Here is a 15,069-nt window from a genome sequence, read left to right as displayed (position 1 = left end):
GGATCACGCGTGTCCACATATGTGTGAGCGTGTTGGCCGGGGAGTGTGGTGAGAAGCTGTGGCCTGCATGTGTACTGAGCGTGGGTTCGTGTGACTGTGTGTAGACAGATGTTCCCATCGGGTCTGGAAATATACGCCAAGGCTGGGACCCTGCGGAGGAGCCATGATGTGTGCATGGAAGGGGGGGGGGGACCTGGCTTTTCCCTGAGGCAGAAACTCTTGGGGAGCAGAGAGTCTAGCAAGGAAAGGAAGGCACTTGTCTATGCGCAGCTGACCCAGGTTCGCTCCATATGTTCCCCTGAGTCAGGACTGAGCCTTGAGCACCGCCAGGTATGGCCCACCCGCCAAGAAGAGGCAGAAGCTCTTGCTTCCCATTCTCTGGGCCTGGCCTGGAAGGCGGCTATGTGTCTGGGCCATGTGTCTGTCTGCAGCGTCTCCCTCAGCTGCTGGCAGGCCAGCAGAATCCGGCCAGTTCACTGGGCAGGCGTTGACGGGCGCGTGCAACCCAGCAGGGGTCTCTGTGGTGCATGGTCTTTGGGACCTGGGGGGGAGGGGACCAGAGTTGCCATGCCAGCAGCCGTTAGGGCTGGTAGCCGCTATGAAGGAGCACATTTCGTCCAGCTCCACCTTGATGGTGTTCCAAGCCAGACTCTGGCTTTTTCAGGCTGCCTGCTGAAAAAAAGGAAATTTCTTCATCTTCTAGGTTGTCTTTGCACAATAATAGCAAACCACACACAGCCTCTTGGCAGTGAAGATGCTCTTCCAGTGAGAAGTCTAAACCCCTAAGGTTTCTCCCGCCATGGGAAGGGACACAGCGGGATGTTATTGGCCACTGCTGAGCCTCCTGCGCTTGCTCTCCTTCCTTTATGTCCCCTGCTGTTCCTCCTCCCGTCTTGCCTGCAAACATCCATCAAGGCCCCCCTCACACCCTATCCCTTCCCTTCCTGAAAGCCCCCAGCCCACTTTTTAAGTGATACTGTGATTTCTGGGTCGGGGTTGGTCTCCTGTCGCTGATGAGCTCTGTGAGGTCAGGAACGAGGTTTGGTCCATCCCCGAGTCCCCCAAAGCCTGGCTCTGGGCCTCATCCCTCTCAAATGCTCAGTGCGATGGACAGGTGGAGGAGTGGATGGGGGAGGGGTGGCGGATGGAAAGAGTGGATCGATGGATGCGGTGGATGGTAGATGGCTGCGTGGGTGCATGAATGTATAGGGGGGATGGATGGATGGGTGCATGGATGGACAAATGGACAAGAGGGAAGCTGGCTGGCTAGCCAGAGAGGTGGTTAGATGCACATTCTCTGGCCTATCTTTATGCAACAAGACCCAGAAGAGAAGTGAACTCAGGACCCGGTGGCTAAGGTCCAGACCGGAGATGGTTTTCCCCGTGACCTCAGCTGAGTGTGACTTGCATTCTTTGCAGACACCCAGTGAAAATCCCCGATCTTCAGGAGATTGGGGTCATTCTGAAAGAACGGTGCCACCAAACTGTAGGCATCCCCATAGTCCAGGCTGCCTGGGTTCCGGTTCTGAGGGCACGTCTGGGCCAAGGACTGGTGGGCAGCTTCTGTGTTTAAAAGAACACGGTTTGCGTGTGTTTAGCAGAACCAGGAGCTGATGGGGGCCAGGACCTGCCCGGCACAGTGATGACCGATCATGGGAGGACATGAGGTATAATGCAGACCAAGAGACCGTCTGGGTGCCCTCGACCCCAGCAGTTTGTGGCTTCCCAGACTGCAGGACACATGTCAGGCAAATAAGCAGAGTAGGCGTCGCTTCGGCAACTATGGGAGTAGGTGGGACTCATCCCTCCCACAGAAAGCAGGTGGTGGTGGGCTAGAGGTTAGGTGCCAGCCCTGCATGGGGGGAGCCCCAACACTTAGGGGGGTTTGCCCCCGACAGGCAAACAAGTGTCTGGACTGTGCGTGAGGGACCAGCAGGTGGAAGGAAGGGAGGGGTCCTCCTCCCCTGGAAAAGGACTTCTCTGCAAGCTGCCTGGCTGGCGGCGTGTGCTTTCATGCCCAGCATGGCCACGGCCTGCACCTGCCCACCCCCAACGCTGGTGCCCGGAGTGGGGTTGGGTGTCCCCGAGAGAGGAAATATCATGTGCGGACGTGTCGGAAGTGCTGGCGGCAGGGTGGTGGGCTCCCTTGTGTTGGCACCACCAGCCACACCCTCCCCACAGACACGGCTGGACCAGGCCCAGTGTCTTCCCTGGGTCTAACTGAAGGCTCTGGCGGCTGGGAAGGTGTAGCTCTCACACGTGACCCTGATCTTGAGTCCCAGCGAGGAGCCTCCAGTGGCCGCCTCCATCTTCTGGAGCAGAGGTGGAACCTGTGTGTCTGTGTGTGCGCCCGTGTTTGGGCAGTCGGCAGCCCTGCCTCGTGCCGGGTGCAGAAACTCTTTGCATTTGTGTGGTGCTGTCCAGCCTGGCTGTCCCATTCACCGGGAAAGGGCAGCGGCACCCCAGACAACACCACAGTGTGTGTCTGAGTGTGGGAAGGCCAGTGTGTGTGTTGGTACCCCCCAGTTCGTCACTAACAGGTTAAGATGGGGTCCAGGGACAGCCCCCTCCACCATCGAGTCTGGGCCTCTAACCACGTATTCCTCAGTCAGGAGGCATTGGTGGGCAGGATGTCGCCCGCGTCACGGGCACTGTGGATGCAGGTACACTCTGGCACATGTCTGTGACCCTTCCCTACGCCCCGCAGTATCAAAGACGGCCCCCACTCAGCCAGTACCTGAGGACCCCCGATGGCAGTGACCCCACTGCCCCGACCCATCTGCCCTCGGGTAACCCAGGAAACCCAATAAGCGGATCCCCAAGGCACGGATGATGGGGTTGGAGGCCGAGTTGGGGGGAGCTGCAGGGATCAGGAGCGGTTTGAAGGGGTGGAAGCGGGGGGCAGAGCAGGGCCCCATGTGTACGAGGCATCCTCTCCGGCCCACATCAGATGGGGCTGTCTGAGCAGCTAGCTTGTGCAATGGGACCAGCGTTTCCAGAATGTTCACATCTCGGTTTCCATCCTTCCCTCTGCCCGCCCGCCCCCCCCCCCCCCCCCCCCCCCCGTCGCTGGGCACACAGGCGCCCTCCACAGGCAGGAACAGGAATCCTGTGAGGTTTCATTTCTTTATTTGGTTTTTTGGGGTGCCACACCTGGTGGCGCTCAGGGCTCACTCTTGGTGGTGCTCGGGGGAACCATCTGGGCCACTGGGGGCTGAGTCCAGGTGGGCTGTGTGCAGGGAAAGCGTCCTCCCCACTGTGCCGTGGCTCCAGCCCGTCGGATGGGGGTTTAGCAGGCGGGACCTGGGGGGTCTGAAGGGGGCTTGAAGTGATGCCAGTCCGTGGGAGCCATTGGAGAGACAGAATATCCCGGAGGATCACGGAGGCGCAAGTGCCCCTGGAGGGTCGGACCGAGTGGGGCCACCGAGGTTCTATCTGGCAGCACCCTGTGCTCGACCATGGCTGTCAGGAGGTTTGTCTTTCCCTCTGAGAATGGGGAAGTTGGACTATGTGATTGATTTTTCCCCGTCACAGTCCACCGGCAAGATCTTTGCATGGGCTTCAGGGAAGCCCGTGAGCTGGGCGCCACGTGGGATGAGTGAGATGAGGTTGGCCAGTGGTAGCCCGACCCTGTTCTGTTCGGCTGGTCCTGGAGTAGCCCTTCTGCCCAGCACCTCCATTCCTGCCCAGTCATCAAACAGGACTCAGAAACAATGGGTTTGGTCCCTCATGGTAGCCCTGTGGCAGGACGCTGAGGGGTTTGTGCCCTTCGGTTTGTTTCAGGAGGGTTTTTTTTTTGTTTGGGAAACACACCTGGCAGTGCTTGGGGCTTACTCCTGGCTCTGTGCTCAGGGATCACTCCTGGTGGGCCTCAGGGGGTCGGGGGATCAAACCCAGGTCACAGTGTGCATAGCAAGTGCCCTGCCTGCTCTATGGCATTTGTTTTTTTTTTTTTTTTAAGGAAAGTGAGGGTTGGGCTCTTTCTGGAAGTCGAGGGCTGGAGAGTGGGAACCCCTCACTTTATCTCACCGCCAAAGCCTGGGCTGCCAGGGAAAATGGTTCTTGGGGTTGTGCAGATAGGTTCTCCACCCCCAAGAGGAAGGAGCCTTATCAGCGCAGGGGAAGCAGGCAGGGGGAAGTGACTCATTTAGGGTCCTACTTGGAGGTGGGGGACACCAGTCAACTTGGTCTCTGTTTGGGCTCAAGGTCCTGTTATTTGAAGACTGGATTTAAATATAGATCAAAGAGAAACAGTAAATCTCATGACTCGGCGCCACCTGGGCTGAAGGGGGGGGGGGTGTCATCCACTTGACCCTGGTTATTCTCTCCACTTCCTGGGCTTTGGGGGCTAATTATGGAAGCTGCGTGTCCCCATCACATGTCCACTCCCCTGGTACCGGGTGAACACTGGCCACCGGGTGTTTGGGACAGGCCTTTGGGACAGTTCCCGGGCTGGGTACGGGCGAGGCTCAGTTCCTGTGGCCTGCCTGGAGGCATAAGCACCTCCATGTGTTGACCCGTGAGGACTCCAGGCCAACCTGCGCCAGAGGAGCTGCGGGGGAAAGAGAGGGAGGCTTGAATCCCAGCTCAGTCAGACCAAGAGCCCAGAAACATGTATCAGGAGCCAGTGGGAACGGGGGTTTAGAACCCCTGCGATTTTGAGTCACGCGGGCCAGGTAGTTCCGTGTGCGGGTACAAGGGTGTGGTGTGCTCGGACCCTGCACCCGTGCCAGGCTCACAACTTAGCCCCACTGTGCTCTCCAGTGCCCTCCATGGAGCCTTAAGTGCACACCTTTGTCAGCACCCCCCCCCCCCCCCAAACTGCCTCCCTCTCTCCAGCCCATTTCCTCATGGTCAAGGAAACATCTCCAGGCCCAGGAGAACTTTTTTTTTTTTTATTGAATCACCGTGAGCTACAGTTACAAACTTTCATGATTGAGTTTCAGTCATATAATGATCAAGCACCTATCCCTCCATCAGTGAACATTCCCCACCACCAATGTCCCCAGTATCCCTCCCGCCATCCCCACTCCATCCTACTGCCTGCCTCTGTGACAGGCACCTTCCTTCTTTCTCTCTCTACTTTTGGGCTTCATGGTTTGCAATACAGACACTAAGAGGCCATCATGTTTGGTCCTTAGTCTACTTTCAGCGCACATCTCCCATCCCGAGCGATTCCTCCAACCATCATTGACTTAGTGGTCCCTTCTCCATCCCAACTGCCTATCCCCCAACACATGAGGCGGGCTTCCAACTATGGAGCGATCCTTCTGGGCCAGGAAAATTCTTTAACAGGCCAGAGTGCAAGAGTGCAGATTGTTTCGGCACTTCAGAGTTTTCTGAGCACCCCTGAAAGGGAGCTGAGCACTGAGCCAGGAGGCATCCCCGAGCACCAACACCCGCCACACCCCTTTGACCTCCCAAATTCTTTTACTTCTGTGGTTTCTGCCTGTAGTGATCTCCTCTCTGTTTTCACACCCTCCTCGTGTTTGACTGGTGGTCCATCCCGTGCTCCCGTGGGGGAGCACTCCCCGTGGCTGAGCACCTGTGTGAGGTCCTGAGTTCAGTCCCCAGCACCGTGTGGCCCACCCCCACCCCAAGCACTGCTAGACACAGCCCCTCTGTATAACCAAGAGAAGCGACCTCCCAGCCTGACCCGGGAGTGGCGAAGACGCTGTTGCATGAGCAGGACGCCTGCCAGACCCCGGGCAGTACTTCTCCCTGCCCCCCCTCTTACTGCTTTTCCTGCTAGTCCGCCCCCCCCCCACACCCCTGTGTCCAAGGGCTCAATCCTCCCGGTGTCCCTGTGACCAACTGGCCCCCATCCTGGCACATCCGGCTATTCTCAAGCTGAGGGAGAGAAGGGGGCATCACCTGTGTGGGGGTGCTCAGAGAAAGAAGTGCTCTGCAGACCAGAGCCACAGTTGCACCATGGGGACAACCACAGGCGAGGTGAGGGGCGCTCTCCCCAGGAAGTGGGTCCTCAAGGCCTTTTGGCCAGTGAGCACCCATCCACGGCGCCCGGGAGGAGCCACGCCAAGGACACAGAGCCGAGGCTCAGGTGGCCAGGGGCAGAGAGCAGGGGGGGCAGAGTCAAGCCCCGTCTGGCTTCAGTCTTTGCCCAGCCACGTGGACCCGGATCTCAGCAGTAGCCGAGGGCTTTGGAGGAAACGTTCTCCCTCTGGAGAGCCAGGGCCCTGCGAGGTCCTGATGGGTCCGGGATGGATCCACATAGGGAGGGCACCCACCCATGCTGGCACCAGGGTACACGTGACAGGTGCTGCAGGCGCAGACCACTGCAGGATCCTCGGGGACCCTCACCCTTCATGTATGGTGCTCTGTCCTTCTGTCCCCGGGCAGTGAGCACTCAGAGCTGTCATAATCTAGCAGGAAGACAGAGCTAGCTCTGTTCTCTCTGTCTCTCTCTCTCTCTCTCTCTGTTCTCTCTCTCTCTGTTCTCTCTCTCTGTCTCTCTCTGTTCTCTCTGTCTCTCTCTGTTCTCTCTGTCTCTCTCTGTCTCTCTGTTTTTCTTTGTCTCTGTCTCCACCCCCCCCCCCCAACACTCCCGTCACATGCAGCGATGCTCAGGACTAACTCCTGGCTCTGCACTCAGGAATCACTCCAGATGGTGCTCGGGGGACCCTATGGGATGCTCAGAAATGAAGCCGAGTCAGACACGTCCAAGGCAAACGCCCTCCAGCAGACCTATTGCTCTGGCCCTGAATTATTCTCTTTTTGGGGCAGGGGGGAGGGGATCTCTCCCAGTGGTCCTGGGCGTGGGATCTGGGGATCCCTCGTGTGCTCCAGCACTTTGAGCTAGCTCTCCGTGCTCCCAAACCTTATGAATGAACCAGCCACAGTTTTGGAGTAAGGTTTTCCGCGGGGGTGGGGGCGGAGTACTTCCTGCTTCCCAAGCATGGAGCCTCATCCTCAGGTGCAGGGTAGCTGAGACCCTCGGGTCGGGGGATGGGGAACAGGGACCACGTGGCAAGGAGACCATGGTCCGAGGGACGCAGATGGCCAGACAGTGTGGGGCTGGCAGACATCCCAGAGCGCGCGCAAAGCTGTTTGTCGGATGGGAAGTGTCCCCGGGAAAGCGGAAGCAGAAAGTGGTTTCAGGAAACGCAGCCGCGGGGGTGGGGGCGCGTTGTCTGGGATTCCAGCTGCGCTCAGGTCCCCCGAGCCTCCGCCATGAGCTCTTCCCGCGCCATCCTCTCCAGGAGAACCCCAAGTCTCAGCTGAAGCCGGCAGAGCGGGGGTGGAGGAGAGGCAGACTCTGGGCTGAGGGTTCAGGGCACAGTCACCAGCACAGGTTACCTGGGCAGGCCCTGGGCGTTGAGGGTGTGGGGTCCCCCCTTTAGAGGGGTAGGTATGAATTCCATCCCTACTCTGCTCAGCACCAAAGTCTGTATCCTGGCCACTTCCTTCTCCCCTGTCCCCCTGGTAGCACTGTAGCACTGTCCTCCTGTTGTTCATAGATTTCCTCGAGCGGGCACCAGTAACGTCTCCATTGTGAGACTTATTACTGTTTTTGTCATATCAAATACACCACGGGGAGCTTACCAGGCTTTGGTGTGAGAGCGTGATACTCTCGGTAGCTTGCCGGGCTCTCAGAGAGGGGCAGAGGAATCGAACCGGTGTCAGCTCGGGTCAGCTGTGTGCAGGGCAAGCACCCTACCCGTTGTGCTATCGCTCCAGCCCGTTCCACTGGTACCAAGCTAGAACTGACAGGGACGTGAAGGGTCTCGATTGTGTGTGACAGGGTGGTGAACACGTCTGGGAAGCAGCTGGGAGCTGCCCTTTGATGAGAAGCTGCTGTCCCACCCCCCCACCCCAGGACCCTACAAGGCGCCCACCCGCTCCCGCGGCCCTGCGTGGCTGCATTTCCTCATCTCTCACGGAATGCAGACACTGACCTCCCTGCCTAATTCGAGTCATCTGTCAACGCAGAGAACACTACAAAGGCCAGTAGGAAGGCAGCGCTGAGCTCCACCATGCAAGATAAAACGGAAGTGGCAGCTCTGAGGACCCAACCAGTCCTAACCGATGCTATGACCGCCCAGGGAGGGACCTCGGGAAGGGTCAATGGGATGGACAGCCAGTAAAACACGAGGAGGGTGTGAGAACAGAGAGGAGATCGCTACAGGCAGAAACCACAGAAGTAAAAGAATTTGGGAGGTCAAAGGGGTGTGGTGGATGTTGGTTCTGCGTTGGGAGTCCCAAGGCAGTGCGGGAGTCCCATCACCGGTTTCACTGGGTTCTGGTCCCTTTGTTGGACCTGTGGGTGGCTCACAGTGCCCTGCAGAGTTCTTGTAGTTAGTGCCAAGGAGATGAGCCTAAGGACCCCCCTCCTCTGCCCACCCCACCATCACCACCAGTCCAGTCCCCAGAAGCCTCTTGGGCTGGGGGTCCCCCTTTTTCTCACCTGTGGTGGAGATTCTGTGATGGCGCTTCTGTGATGGGGGTTCTGCCTGCTTTGTGGGGGGCTGGTAGGAAGCTCCCGGATGAGTGCAGGGAAGTGAAGAGAAAAGCTGAGGCCACCCCAGGCAGCCCCCCCCAAGTGCTGCCTCCCACATGCAGTACCCCATGTCCCTTTGCCCCCCACTCCTGTTCCTCACATCCACGCTGGGTTTCTCCAGGCTTTGATCAGCCTGTGCCCTCCCCCACAGCCGCTTTGGCTCCAAGGGGCCTCAGTGCCTGCACCAGCTGGACTTGACCCTGTGGGGACAGACAGACTCTGTGCCCCAAACCAGCCCCTCCAAGGGAGCCTGGCTCCCAGGGCTTCTGGAAGCCAGCCCCTGGCCACAAGGAGGTTGGCACCCTAGACCCTGACCTGTCCCCTGCCTTCTGGGCTGTCCCCAGGGTACGGCACGTGCACAGAGATGGCCAGAACCCAGAGAGGACGTTATCCTCAAAGCAGAAAATGCGACCCCAGGGACAGAGACCCAGGATACCCCAGGGACAGAGACCCAGGATAGGCGGGACCACCTGAGTGCGCCCCCACCCCCCGCCTCTTCCTCTCCTCCCCCGCCCCCCCCAGTGTTACATGGTTCGAGGTCACTGTCCTCACGGCCTGTGCATTCTTGGGCCAAACAGGCGGCTCCCTGTCTGCCATTTGCAGGTTTCGTGGCAAAATGTGGGGACTCGTCTCTTGGCAACCCCCTCAGGCGGGGGGTGGGAGGGGGCATCTGACTGCAGACGTCTGGTCCTTGTAGAAACTGGGTCTTAGGCTGTCCGGTCTATTACTGGGGAATGGGGTGCTCGGGGGGCGGGGAACATACGGGTTCCATGGAAGGGCCTGGTGGTGCTACGTTGGCTCAGTAGTGCGGGGGCACCAGGACCACCCTGGTCATCTCAAGGGAGTCGGGGACTATCCCTGCATTCTTGAGTGCAAAAGGCAGGGGGGGAGGAGGGGGCGCTCTGCAGTGTCAGGGATCAAACTTGGGGCTTTCTGCCCCGAACTGTCATTTCCCAGCCCCGCACGGATGCCTGGTCTTAAACATAAGTTCTTGTTAGCCTGGAACATAGCCATTTGTTGCAGGAAAAAAAAACAGTCGCGCCAGGGTTGTGAGCTAATAAGCATGGGTGTGTGTGCGGGCGTTATTTCTGTTAAGCACCTCTCTCTCTGCCAGACGCTGTTTTGAGCTCTGCAGCTCCGTGCTCTGTCATTCTCCCCTGCAGGGCAGGCACTGCGGCGTCCAGTCAGGCCTCCAGGGAAAGAAGGGAAGCGGGGGACTGCCCACAGCCCCACAGCCAGTGAGAGAGCCAGACTCTGGAGAAATTCCGTCCCACTGGTTCCTTAGGTGCAAAGGCACGTTGTTTGGGGGTGGCATGGGGATGGGGCGGGGGGGGGGGGCAACGTACTGTCTTGATCCAAAGGAGGCAGCTGGCAGCGCAAAGAAAAATGTGTTTTATTACATCCTGCCCAGGGTCTAATGGTTGGTTTCCCAATTACACACCGCTGCCTCCATCCCTCCAGCACGGGCCTCTTAGAGCCCCAGCCAGCCGCTTCTTCCAGCCCCTTCTTCCGCCAGAACAAAACAAGATCTGCGTCTGCACTGCCCGGCTCGCCTGGCACAGAAAAACATCGGGAACCAAAGCAGCGTTTTCTCTGCTAACCACCCCCCAAGGGGAGCTGCTTAATAGACTCTTTATGGGTTGGAAAATAGTCCTGTGGAGGGAAGAGCGAGGGGGGTGGGGAGACAGCAGGCTTGAGTTCTGGCAGCCCCAGAATAACTCAGTGACTTTTTTTTTTCCTTCTCCCTTCTCTGATTATCTTTATTATAAAAGCCCTATGGCATTTTACTTCTTGTTGGCCGGCCTTGGCTGTAGGGTGCCTGCCCCCCCCCCCCGCCCCCATACTCCGCAGGCTGGCCGGCCCATCGATCGCCAGGGCCCCCCTCCAGCAGGCCTCTAGGGCAGCTGAAAAGCACGGTCCATTAGCCCAGGTCATTGAAAGGGGGCACCGCCGCGAGGCTGACCCCGAAACAGGGTCTTGAGGATCAATAGTGTCTTCTCCATTAAGCCCATTTCCTCGGAAGGAAACCGGTGGGCCATTAGGGTTCTGCTTATTGATGGTCCCTCCACGGCCCTCCTCAGGGACCAGGAGGCCCGAGGGCACGGAGGCACTGCCGGGTTACCCTGCAAGCCTCACGGCGCTGGCTGGGGGGACCAGACAGAACCCAAATCAAGGGATGGGGAATAAATCGTCCTCTGAGGAACAAGAGACCCAGGCAACTAGGTGCAGCAAAGGAGAGCGTGCCTTGGGGCCCGCTCAGAGGGCAGCATCTCTGCCCATGCTGGCTGCAGAGTCCGCCCCATGCAGCAGCTCTGCCCCATTGATTTCCTTGACCATTTTTTTTCTCCTCTGAAACACACAAGTAGGACAGCTCCTGTGGCCACATCCTTCGAAGGCTTGGCCCGAGTCGGCAGTGGGGAGGTGGTGGGAGGCCCAGGAAAGCTTCTGATAAGGGCCGGAGAAATAGAACAGCTAGGAGGGTGTTTGCCTTGCATGCGATTCACTCAGGTTCGATCCCTGGCATGCCATACGGTCCCCCGAGCACCCCTAGGCGTAATTACTGAGTGCAGAGCCGGGAGTAACCCCTGAACATGGCTGGGTGTGGCCCAACAAGAAAAATAAAGTTTCTGTTCATTCTAGCGAGAGCCTCAGGCTGTTTTTCAGCCTAACCCTGAGGAATCCCTTCTAGGTGTGCATGGGGTTCTGGTCCCCTTTTCTCTGTGGTGGACTCTTGGACCAGTCGAGGCAGGAATTGGGGCCCTTCACAGCTGGCCTCTCCCCAGTCTCCTGCATATCATTACAATTTTGAAGGAAGAGAAATGAGAGGGCTGATTAATTAGGTCATCTTTTAATTGAATTCAGAGTTGTTAGGTGTGGAAAAATCTAAGATCTGATGTCCTACAGTCTGAGAATTCATTTAAACTCTGCAGTTGGTGTGAGGTTTCTGGTTGCTCAGACTGCCTCAGAAATGTGTAAGGGAAACAGAACTTGGTTACGGTTTCCCAAGGGCCGCGTCCCCTCACAGGGGGTCACACTTGGCTCCTTGTCATCTTGTCTTTGGCGCAAGGCAGCCTTTGAACCGTGACACAAAGCATGTGGGATCCTGAAGCCGGCTAGATTTCCCGGGTCGACCAGCGGCCCCAAACTAGGACAGAACAGCCTCAAGTGATGGGGAAACTCAAGGTCTTGCTATTTGGAAGAAATCCATCTCTTTTCTGTGTTGTGTCTGCCGGTAGCCCTTCCTCCATGTGTCAGCTGGTGGAGGGCAGGTAAACTGGCCCCATCAGCTCAGGGGCCAGTGCTTGGGCCAACCCTGAGGCCAGGACAGCTGGCGTGTGTGTTCAGCAACTCCTGAGTGAGACACACAGGAAATTGGAACCCGGTGGGAGACATCTAGCTTACCTGCCAAGAGAGATCCAGATGCAAAGTGCCACTCTCAGGGAAAGCTTGGGGACCACCGCCCCCACCTGGACCTGGTGTCTGTTGATGGTACTTGGTCTTGCTGGTATGCTTACCTTGGAGCTGCGCCATGCCTTCTTGATTTATCGACAATCCCGACCTTCCTGCATTCCCATAATTGTCCTGCCTCTCTGCATCCCTCTGACCCACCCCCCACCCCATGCGCCCTCCTGAAAGTCCCCACGGGTGGTTTCATCTCCCAGAACCCAGCCCTCGTGATGAGACTGCTTCTCACACGTAGTGTGCTGTGTTCCTTGTCCCCACCTGTCACCACACTCTCCACGGGGGCCCGTGTCCTTCCTCTGGGACCACCCCCTGCCCCTTCGTGTACTGTGCCCTCTGCCCTTCCTGCCCAGCATCGCACTCCTGCTCCTTCATGCCCCAGCCACCTCTTTCTCTGCCTTTGAGACCCAGCATCATCTCGGGTGAATTTCCAAACACCCACCAGACCCCTGGCCCCGGCTGTTCTGTGGGCAGAGTTAAGGGACCAAGCACAGCCTTGTGGGCACAGGGAGGGACAGCACAGAGGAGCCTGAGGTGCGTGACCCCAGGACGGGGTCTGACCCTGCCAGCAGCATTGTGCACCTTGGTGGCCGGCAGGCGGGACTTTCTAGAAACTTCCCCCACCTGTGGTTCCCTGAGCCCTGCATCAGGGCATCAGCACCAGGGGTCCTGCCCACCCAAGGCTGATTTTCTTGCTCTTCCCTTGCTCTTCCTCTGCCTCGGGCCCTCCATAAGCTGATCGCCCAACTTGCTTCCAAATGGATGGGGCTTCCCTCATTCTTTCCTCAGGGCCAATCCTTCATCATCTTCCTCAGTCCAGTTCCAAACTCTCTCAAGAAGCCAGTGTTGGAGTTCCTGGGACCAGGGCTGACTTGGGGCTTTCTTCTTCAGAGGATGCATACTGGGCTTCTGGGGAAATGCACTTCACTGGGACATCTTTGATGGGGAACGGGGCCTGGGAGGGGGGAAAGACGGGGATCCCTGGTGTCAAAGAAACTCCCCGGGGCTGGAGCCGCAGCACAGCGGGGAGGGTGCTGGCCTTGCACGTGACTGACCTGGTTCAATCCCTGGCACCCACTGTGGTTCCCTAAGCCCTGCAAGGAGTGATCTCTGAGCATGGCCGGGTGTGGCCCCCAAACCAAGCACCACACACTTGGCTCCGTCATGTTTGAAGCAGCAGATCTCGTTCTGGCGGGTTGGATTCCTGGGCTTGGGAGCAGTTCTAGCCTGGAAGGTCAGGGCTTACATCCTGTAGTGGAGGGGCTGTGAGCATCAGCAGGGAGGGACTGCAGGGGAGGGGTCTGCGAACAGCTGGGCTGGGACTCTGGTTTCTACCCTTTTGCATCCCCGGCGTCAGAGGGTCTGTATGGATTTCCATGACTTGCTTTTTCCTGCTTCCGTTGCCTTATGTCTGCTGGGACGGCTGCCCTCCTGGCAGCACCAGTGTTGCTAGCCTGAGGCTGCTGCTTGTGCTCAGGACTTGGGGGGTGAGCAGATGGACAGATGGCCTTCCTCAGTACCCCCCTCCACCGGGTGCCTGGGTCCTGGGACCCCTGGAGCAGTTTTCCCAATGTCACGTGCAGGCAGTTGTGCCCACAGGTGGTCAAGGTCCCTTCCCACTGGAACCCCTGGTTGTGTAGTTGCTCCCAGAGGGCACAGCTGTTGGGGGCGATACTTGGAGTGGCAGGTGCACTAACGGGAAGTCCCGCCCCCCATCTCTCCTCTCAAACAGAGCTGGACTCGGGCGGAATAAAGGAGCAGCAACGTGGGCCGGGCACCGTTCGGATGCACCCAGATGTTTTAGCACCATTCCGAGAGGGCCCCTTCTCGGTGTGACCGTCCCTGAATCCTCAGCCCCGACCAGTTCCCTCTCGACATTCAGGGTCCCCTGACCTTTGCCTGCGTTGCACTTATCAGGGTGTCATTATCTAAGTGTCTGCACAACAAATGCGTTCACCCCTGCCCCACTGAGGCTTGGGTATGTGTGTGACCCTTGAATGTGGCCCCAGAACCTGGCACGGGGCTGCTGAGCACCGGCAGCTTCTCCGTGGTTGCTGTGGTGAGCAGCGAACTGCCCGGAGAAGCCAGGAACTGGGGCAGCTTTCCTGGGGTCTGCCTCTTGCGTGCCCTCTGGGGCCGCCCACCCCGCAGACCTTGCTCCAGAGCCACTGTCTTGGAAGGCATTCCGCCCTCCTTCCTTATGCACTTTGCCAAGGCGCCATGAAGTTGGGTGTGTGTGTGTGTGTGTGTGTGTGTGTGTGTGTGTGTGTGTGTGTGTTTTCATACCACTCCAGAGGGGATCTGGGTCAGGAAGCAGGAGTGGGCGAAAAGGAAGGAGGAAAGAAAGAAAGAAAAAAAAAACCCAAGACATGACAACCTTTAGGGAAGCAAAAAAATAAAACTCGAATCTGGAAAAGGGCTGAAAATAGACTGCAGGGGTTGCAGGCGAAGCCGCTGCTCAGTGCATGGAAATCACACGCATTCCGTGCTGCTGGGACCTGATTTGACCCCAGGGTGGGGGGATCCTGCCACAGCCCGCACCCCCAACACACACACACACGCATGCACACAGCCCTGAAGGTTCAGCCTCACCCCCGGTGCTGTCTGCTTCACGCTCTGCTCCTCCCTGCTGCGAATGGAACGGCTAAGAGGCTAAAAATACTAACAATAGAAATCTGATTTTTTTTTCCCCTTCCAGACAAAAAGCCCTGGCATCCACAGGAGGAAGGAGCGTTCAGGCAGCATGTGACTGGTTGGTATGAAATAACCGAGACGCTGGGCTAGCATCCGACCGGGAACGGGAGCCTGTGGATAGGCACAACGTGGGCTGCTAGGTGCACATGAGTCTCCAGACCTCACAACAAGTTTATTATTTATGAAGCTGGTGGCTTCCTCCCTCCACCCTGGCCCAGACGTGCCTCCTTGCAGCTGCTTAAAGAGTTCATGGCAGGGGCCCAGAGCCAGAGTCCGGTGGGTGGGCGCTTGCCTGGCACGCGGCTGAGCCGGGTTCGATCCCCGGCATCCCATAGGATCCCCCTGCACCTCACCAGGAGTGACACCTGAGTGCAGAGCCAGGAGTGAGCCCTGAG

General features: G+C 58.1%; 1 protein-coding gene across 1 annotated transcript in view; it reads left to right on the top strand.

Annotated features, from left to right (window-relative positions):
- Positions 1–15,069, top strand: part of UBASH3B (ubiquitin associated and SH3 domain containing B) — a 96,777-nt gene that overhangs the window by 55,053 nt on the left and 26,655 nt on the right. Inside the window, exon 2 of the mRNA XM_056115103.1 lies at positions 14,679–14,732. Coding sequence (XP_055971078.1) covers positions 14,679–14,732 — 54 coding nt within the window. The remainder of the gene's footprint in view (positions 1–14,678; positions 14,733–15,069) is intronic.

Source organism: Sorex fumeus, unplaced genomic scaffold (genome assembly GCF_029834395.1).
Source record: "Sorex fumeus unplaced genomic scaffold, SorFum_2.1 ptg000028l, whole genome shotgun sequence".
Lineage (NCBI taxonomy): Eukaryota > Metazoa > Chordata > Mammalia > Eulipotyphla > Soricidae > Sorex > Sorex fumeus.
This window is presented reverse-complemented; position numbering and strand designations above follow the sequence as displayed.